The sequence below is a fragment of the Azolla caroliniana genome, unplaced genomic scaffold, assembly GCF_043228905.1.
Source record: "Azolla caroliniana isolate FFs.n. ecotype wild unplaced genomic scaffold, voAzoCaro1.0.p SCAF_20, whole genome shotgun sequence".
NCBI lineage: Eukaryota > Viridiplantae > Streptophyta > Polypodiopsida > Salviniales > Salviniaceae > Azolla > Azolla caroliniana.
This window is the reverse complement of record NW_028230455.1, coordinates 10,575,404-10,584,285: the sequence shown is the minus strand read 5'-3', so window position 1 is coordinate 10,584,285 and position 8,882 is coordinate 10,575,404. Positions and strand designations below refer to the sequence as shown.

General features: G+C 36.4%; 1 protein-coding gene across 2 annotated transcripts; it reads left to right on the top strand.

Moving 5' to 3' along the window:
• The first annotated feature begins 928 nt into the window (after positions 1-928).
• Positions 929-8,327, top strand: LOC147850978 (uncharacterized). Of its 2 annotated transcripts, XM_087335831.1 has the most exons (9): positions 929-1,068; positions 1,980-2,075; positions 3,238-3,485; positions 3,566-3,694; positions 3,783-3,936; positions 6,323-6,465; positions 6,542-6,577; positions 6,786-6,822; positions 6,898-8,327. In XM_087335831.1, the coding sequence occupies exons 2-9, from the start codon at positions 2,000-2,002 to the stop codon at positions 7,623-7,625; spliced, it is 1,551 nt and encodes a 516-aa protein (XP_087191957.1). In that variant the 5' UTR covers positions 929-1,068; positions 1,980-1,999; the 3' UTR covers positions 7,626-8,327. The 2 variants fall into 2 exon arrangements, with proteins under 2 accessions (XP_087191957.1, XP_087191956.1); XM_087335830.1 differs by having other exon boundaries at positions 6,786-8,327.
• Positions 8,328-8,882: the final 555 nt, after the last annotated feature.

Here is an 8,882-nt window from a genome sequence, read left to right as displayed (position 1 = left end):
ACATCTCCATTCGCACGCATCCGGCTCCCCTTTCTCCAATGGTCGGAATCCTTCACGACAACGCTCCCAATACTTATAAATGCTTCACTTGGCATAATACATACATACATACATCGTGCACTATTCTAAACCCATCGTAGTAATCTTGCAACTAAGAACATTGTTTTGTGCACGGGGTACTTTATATATACACGACCACAAAACTATGTTAAATGCATATGGAATATATCATCAAATAGTTCTCATCATAACAATCTCGTAACCAAGAACCTTGTTTTGTGCAAGGGTTACCTTATACATACATGACTCCAACATAAATTCGTATGAAATAGAGTATGAAATAGTGGAGGTTGTTAAGGTCACAAACCTATTGACCAAAATTAAAAAGCCAATTTCAATGAATTTACGGGTATGGTAACTGAGATATTGATTCTCCTAGGACTTCAGACAACTTATATGCATTTGGGATCTATGGTAATCCAAAAGCTAGAGGAATTCTATTATATTCTACTTCCCTTTGACATGATATCTCCCAAACACCATAGAGACTTTGTTGGTGAGGCAAAGATATTGTCTTTCATATTCATAATATAGCTGATGGCTGAGGTATAATAGAAAGCTATATTCAATGGTATGGGAATTTCAATGAGGTTTTTAATTCATCTCGTGTCCTTTTGTTTGGAGGTGGATGGATCATCATGGTCCAATTTCCAGAAGTTTGTGACAGAATTGACCATATAACTAACAATTGTCCAAATAAATGACAGCTATTGGAAGTGAGGGGGGCATTCTTGGAATTAACTAAATTTACTCAGGGGTACTTCTCTCGTTTTTTCCTTTTATTTAATATATTAGATTATATATATTATATCATATATTTATATACATATGTATATGTACATACATACTAATACACATTTTATTTGTTTTGTCTTTAGAACAAGAAAATCCTCTGCTCTCTGGAAGAGCTAGAGGAAGCATTGGATTAGGGTTGATTTTGGATCAGACACAAACGTCGGCGCAGAGTATGGCTGCCCCTGTTTGAACTTCCTCCTCTACATATTGAAGGTATGTATGGTTGTTTTTACGCGGCTATATATACCTGTGCGGTGGATTGTGTGTCCCTCATAGTAGCATACCTAGACACTGTGTTGGTTGTGTTGCGGTAGCCATGATCTATTTGAATCGTTCATCAGATGTATAAGTTAGATGTATCAAACAACTAATTATGCATACTATGCAGCCTATGACGCATTTACATATCTATATCTATATCTATATCTATATGTATGTATGTCATAAGTGCGCATACATGTGTATGATTAGAAGCATGTGTATATTTTTTTCAGTTATATTTTGGAACATGTGTATGTTTCCATGTACATATGCAAATGTTTTGTAGGTCTACAAGCTCACACACATCGTTGGGATGTCTGAAAAAACATTCAATATGCATACGGTCCAATGCAGACATCGCATATATGTTGATTGTATGTATGTATGATACACAAGTTTGTGTAAAAGAAAATGTATGGTTGCAAGTATATTTTGGAAGAAGTATGTGTGTATCTACATATAACATGCTTATGCATGTATATCTTTATCTCGAAGTATATGGGTATTGTTTTCATTTATCTGTACAATGTCTAAAAGCACTACATTTTGATTATGATGCAATGCACACATACATGAATGTACTATGTATATATATGTGCAGCACATATATGCATCATTTGTGTATAGATAGATGTTGAAATCATTACATCTTCATATAATACGATGCTTATGTACATATGTGCACAAAATTATCTATCTCTAATGTATATATGCACTTATATGTATGCGTAGACCCATATATGTGCAATTTAAAGAGTTATTGCACATAAAATTTTAGATAAATGATATTGTGTATCATATATTTGATCCTAACATCAGCAATTCTCCTCTCAAGGTTTGATATGATGCTTCCTTTTTTCCAGTATTATCAAGTGTCGAAAGGATGAACAACACATTTAACAACCAGATTCTAACTGAAAAATTGAGGAAATTGGACAACTCACAACATAGTATAGAGAGTATGCCTTTGAAAACTTTTCCTTTTGCAAATGTAAAATTTAAGTTTAGACTTTTTGATTAAACTGATGTTTATATCGGAAAGATCTCAAGCTGAATCATCACTGACCATATATTATATATAATTATATATAGCTAGCTTTTAAAAGGGTTATGAAAAAAGTCCAATTTTTCTTGAATTTTGTTATATTTCTTCATTATATCACAGTTAATCCAATCAGACGTAAAGGGTGATTGCATATCTGTTTCAGAAGAAAATTTGAATTATATTTTTGATATATCTCTACTGGATACATTATTGCATATTGTATAGGAGACAATTTTGATCATAACCTACCCGACACAAACTATTGATATTGGTCCTCTATCTTAATCAAGTTTTATGTAAATGATCAGTCACTTTGAATCTAATCTTTGCAATCAACCTTAAATTTATACTAAAGTCTGCCATGCGAGTATTGAAACTTTGTGCGCCAATATCTTCATGTTCCTTGAAAACACAGAATGAGTCATTTTCCTATACTTGGAGGCACATAATGAGCCATTTCGTATACTAGATAAGCACGATGATTTTTGATCGCATTTCTACTTAGTAAACATGCAAAATTTACATGTGTTATATGTCAAGACCAAGTGATAGATTTGGGTATCCTTCCTTTACTACTCACTTGGTGAGAGAAAAGTACTCTACTTCCCTCCGAGGGGGAATCCTAGGCACATTCCCACCAACCCAGAATGGATGGAGAGATTAAAAGAAAAAAAGAAAAGAAAAGGTTGGTTCTATTCCAGTCTATTTCAGAGAAGTGGTTCCCATATGATGATTTACAGGAAAATATCTCAACAATTAAAACCTTTAATGCAACTTTTAACCTATCAAATTATGATGACATAACCAAGTAAATAGAAAACGAAAGTACTGGTAATAGGGATGGAATTTTTTATCGAGCAGAGTTGAAAGTCTTTTCTCATAACATTTGAGATTTATGATATTCACTGCAGAATTTTTTAAGAAGAGTAAATGTACTTCTGGAACAATATTTTTATGCAATATCCTTTCTGCTTACCTTCATGTAACCTATTGCCAGTGATTTCCATTAATGTTGATTTGTGCATTTCCATATTTGTTCAATGGAATTACAATTTTCCTTTTTTTGTCTTGTTCAGCTCTATCTCATTGGTGTATCTTTCACCGCAAGAAAGCTCACTTGGTTGTTGAGACTTGGGACAAGCAGCTTAGAGAGCTTCCAAAAGAGCAATCTGTGCCTTTCCTTTACCTTGCAAATGACATCATACAGAACAGCAAACGTCGGGGAGAAGAGTTTGTGTCTGAATTTTGGAATATACTTCCAGGGGCCTTAAAGAATGTCATTGAGAAGGGGGACAGCAAAGCTCAAAGTGTTGTGTCGCGGTTGGTATGTTGTTAATGGGTTTATAGATTGAGTTAGATGCATTTAAATACGCATTGCTAATTTTTTGAAATGTGCACAAGCAGGTAGACATCTGGGATGAGCGAAAGGTCTTTGGAGCAAGAACAAGGACATTGAAAGAGGAGTTGCTTGGGAGTGAATCACCAGTAGATCTGTTGGAGAAGCATGCCAAGTTAAACCATACTACCAAAATTGTAAAGATATTTAAAAATCTAAGCACATGACTTTTTCGGAGGCCATACCTCACGATATTGTAATAGCCTATTTTTCTAATTTGTGTAGAAAGTTCCAACTGGTAACATTCAGGAAAAGTTGACATCAGCATACGGGTCTGTGAATGATATTGCATCTGAAGAGGATGCAACACTTGGTAGATGCAATGCTGCAATAATCCATATTGATAGTTTGGTCAAGGATGTCGCTGATATAAACTCTGGTGAGCCAATTTTTATATGCAGCATGTGTAGACATGAGATAATTTTCCATCGTCATGTGTAATATTGTGTATTCATAAGACAATTACAGTGATCAAATATAGCTATGGTTGAGAATCATAAAACAACTCTTCAAAATACTGCTGGACAATTTGGATGTCTCCTTCAACCTAATGGTTTTATACACCTGCCGTTGTCAAAAGTAGAGTCTGAGTTTATTTAACATAGTGGAATTTCTCATGAGAGGACAGTCATCCTTGTTCCTTGTGGCATGCTGGCAATGATACCAGGAAAAATTGCATTCATGTTTTATTATAACACAACACCTGGTTGCTTCATGGCAATACATATGATCACATGTCCATTACAACCCAATGGATGCCTATTTTCAAGAAGTTTCAAGGTCTTGCTGCTGGTCCCTTCTCTATCTTTTTGCAAGAATGAAGAATGATGTTTATCATCAGTATATGAAGGAATATGCAGTTACTGGTGAGTGAAGAGGTTTGACTCTGTATGCGTTGTTTTTGTGAGGGAACACCTATCCATATTTCTGTTAAGGGGAAAATTGTTTGGGGTGGTTTTTGGAGGTGTGCACATGGAACCTTTGCATATGTGCCTTTTCTGTATAGTGACACCAGAGGACAACTTACACAGTGTTACTGAATATTCAGTATCCCACAGTGCATGTGCCTCTTTTGTTATTTTAGGCATCTTTGACAAGGGCTACTCTTTCCCTATTTAGTTGATCTCTGCATAAGTGAGGTGTAATGAGCATTGTGACCAATCATACCACATTGATGTTACAGCTAGACAGTCATGACTACCATTGTGTGATGAAGCATGGAACCATATCCTTGTCAAACAATCGAAAGTTTGGATGCTGATCTCACAAAGGCTGAAGTGGAGGTTTCTAGCCTCAATGAGCTCGGAGAAGGATGTCTTTAACAATGATCTAAAAGAATGTATGTAGGACGTCTGGTGAGATGCTGAACTTGTTCAAAGTTGAACTTATTAATCTTGTACCTAGGTTTGCTGAGTTGAAGGCATATAAAAAAGGAAGTTGGACTAGTAACAGATCCTGATTAGTAATAAGCTACTTTCTGATGAGTGTACCAATGTGAAATTCTATAATACTTGCATCCTATGAAGATGCTCTTTCCCTTCTCAAAATACAAGAACACATGGAGATTTATTTCACTTATGGGAGGGCTATATAACTTTGTAATTGCTTACAGACCATTGAACTACTTGTCATAATTAGACCATCATTTGAATTTGGGTTTGTATAAGTTGAATACGAGATTGTCATGGTAGAACTTCATTCTCGTATCCCTTAAATAATAATACGGAAAATTGTTTAAAGGATGCGAGGGTCTGCACTTTTGAGCATTGTGCAGCATATAGTTGCATGCACATTGGTTGTGCTTATGGCAGGACATGTGTAGAGCTGCACAACCTGGACCCACAATGATTACCTATTTTGTTGAGCATTCTGCTGTATGTCATGCCAGGTGGACTATTTAGGAACTTTGTAATGGCTGTAAAACAAATAATATCTTGGAGTCCATTATGTTGCAACGCCTAGTTAATTAGTGGCATGTCATACAGTACATATATAAGATCCGAGTTCAAATATTTATTAATGGACCTATTGGCAACTTCTCATTCTCTTAAGCTGGATAGAAAGAATCCCTTGGTGTCGCTGAATCACATGCCACATTTGGGCTGAGGGATATCATGTTTACTTCCCAATGAAGAATTATGTAACTTTGGACACCTCAACATAGATTTGAGAGTTTGGGTTTTGGGCAGAAGATCACCCTTTCAAGTATCTTCAAATCATGTGGGATCAAGCTTGGGTATATTTTGTAAAGAATAGGAATTTAGGAGATCTGCCACATAGTAGGAAGACATTCTTGTGAAGTAGGGATTCTATCCCTAGTTTAAAGGCAAATATTTTTTGTGTACAGACATCTCTGTGGGTTACCTATGGTCGTGAGTCTATAAAAGAGTCACATCTCCAGTTCCGGTATCCATTATTAGTTACTAGACACCCAAATAGACGTACGAGAAATGACTATTTCTCAATGAAATCCATGTCTAATCTAAGAATGCAGGCCATGATCAGTAGAATAGGTGTGCAATCACAATGTCAAAATGTAATATTATATCCATGCAGATATGTGTAGGTATGATGAGATGAAAAAATACAAGACACACACATATTATTTAGGTATATATACACATACACATTCTTTTGCGTATTGTAAAATATATTATGGATGCCTATCTATTGTCGGCAATTGCTTATATAATACCTTCACCTGATGTTTCTTTTGTAATTGAAGTGCTATGATTCATGAATGGAACTGGTTGTTTCTTTGGAAGGTGAGGCACACGACAGAGTCACTGTAACTCAAGAGCTCCAGGGTCAGCAAGGTATCCTGGCTCATTGCATTGAGCAGTGGGACATGAGCGAGCTAGCAAGAGTAGCACTTGTTTCCCTTTTAAAGGAAGCTCTGCAAGAACAGGTATTTGGTCATTTTTTGTCCATTTTCCAAATCTTAGCCTTGAACATAGAGTAATTAATGATGTTTGTGACTACAGGAGAACAAACTTGTGATGATTCAAAATCAACGTGAGGTGAAGATTTCTTTCATTGATCATTGTGTTTCTAAAGAGTGATATAATCATCTCTTCATAATTGTTATTCATTCTTTCTTAATTTTTTTGTTTAGATGGCACTGAGTGAAATAATCTCATGTCCTTTCTCTCAAAGAAAAAAATAAAATGCAATGCTTTGATAATTTGTCATGTGGACATGCCCATTCTTTACAAATGTTGTGTATAGATGGCGCGGGCTCAGTTGGAACGTTCTCAGGATCTGTGTAAGTGCCTTCAGGTATCTACTAACGACTACAGTAGTGAGATAACTGATATTGCAACTAGAGCACCTGAATCAGGTCATATACAAGGTTCAGCTGAAGGATTTGCAATGATCGGTCAATTTCGTGACCAATTGGCAGCTGGCTGCAAAATCGATTATGCTGATAATCTCACACCTACAAATGCAACTGAGGTTGTAGCTAAGAGCAGCGCTCCCTTATTATCAACACAATTGTCGACATCAACATTATTGTCAGTCGGAGGAGAAGGATCCTCTGCTGAAACCCCTCTTCCAGCTTATGTGGCACCACTTGAAACCCCTCTTCCAGCTGATAAAAGGCAAAGGCTGTTTGAGCAACCAGATAATAATAATAGTAATACCCAATTTAACAGTGACTATACTCACCAGCTATCTACGCAATTTTTGCCCTTTCAAGGTACTTCCTTGCAGCCATATCCTCATATCTCCATGCAGCAGCTCTCTTTTCAATATCCGATCTGGCCTCCATATTCAGGAGCCTCTACACTAACATCTGGTCAGATGTGTTGCTCACAATATCCTGTATCTTCAGTATCACCACCTTTGCCACCAGCGCCGCCATCCCCCCCACCCCCCCTTCCGCCACCTTTACCTTTACCTCTACCGTTACCTTTTCATAGAAATCAAAACTTACCTTCTTACCACCATCAGATTACCACAAATCCTCATAATGTCAAACCTGGTGCTTTCTCATCATTACAACCACCTATGGTTGGCATGTATGGCCACATGTCATTACCTACTAATCATCTTCAGAGGCCTTAAAGCATACTTTGTATATGTGTCAGTGGCGAGATATTAGTGGTATACTGTTATGTGCAATACATTGTCACTTTAGGTGTATGCATTAGTAGTGGAAAAACCTAGCGCTGCTTCGCCAGTCCTGTCTTCGTGTAAGTCTTTTGTAAATCTACAAGATTGGAATATCTAGACAGCATTGGAGAAGCAAGTGTCTGCAATGTCTACGATGTATGGTGAACATGGTCTTTTGAAAGATGCCGGCTTGCTTTTCCAAGTAGAGCATCACGAGGATTTGAATGGATCAGTACAGAAATATATGGATCAAGGCAGTGGAGGAACAACAATTCTGAATATTTCACAGAATATAAGGTGATAATCCCTAGACCATCTTCTCTCTGGATTTCTTTCTCTTGATGTAAACTAATCTTTTGAGCACTCTGTTTTACTATCTTTAGTATGTAGATTTACAACATTACAGATTCTGGATTCAATCCAAGTGTAAAGGTTAAATATTCAGCGCGTTTTTTTACTATCAGTTGAGTTTACGTTCATGCCTATATAGCTTCCAGATAGGATGTATTGGTCTTAGTAGACAGTTGCCCTATAGAGGAAGTATAGGAACTATACATTTTCTTGACTAGTTTGGAGTATTAGGATCAGCATCTCAATACCAATAAAATTAGCAAAAGAGGTTCCAAGTGTCATGTAGCTTGTTTTGTTTTCCAATATGTATCCTCAGCTTGTCTGCTTTGTTATGCTATTATACCTTTTCAACACCATTGATTAATGATGTGAGCACAGATTTATCTTGCATTTTGGGACCCTGATGCCTGCAGACATGTATGGCAGTTATCATTTCTCTGAGATAGGTTTCCTCAAGGGTAGCAAACTTTATGAGCTAACAACAGTGTGACAAGTATATACACCTATATAGAGCCTCATCTACCATCCTATTGTAGAAAACTTGGCCACTCGTTTTACAAGCATGGACTGAATTTAGCTATGCTCGATGAAAAAAGATGACCTAGTTTATGTATGGGAAAAACATTTTATGGATGGGACTTTGGCATGATTTTTTGTTTTTGAGTTTTAAATCATTCTCTACGATGGAAGTCATAAATACGATGAAAGTTTTAAATCTATCTTTACAAATTTGCCATTTTCAGCAATCGTTACATTCAACAATTTTGGTGCAACCTCATATTCATTTGTTTTTTAGACACTATTGCTTTCATTATGTAGGGTAGGAGATGAAATGTACTTATTTACTGTTGAGCTTCT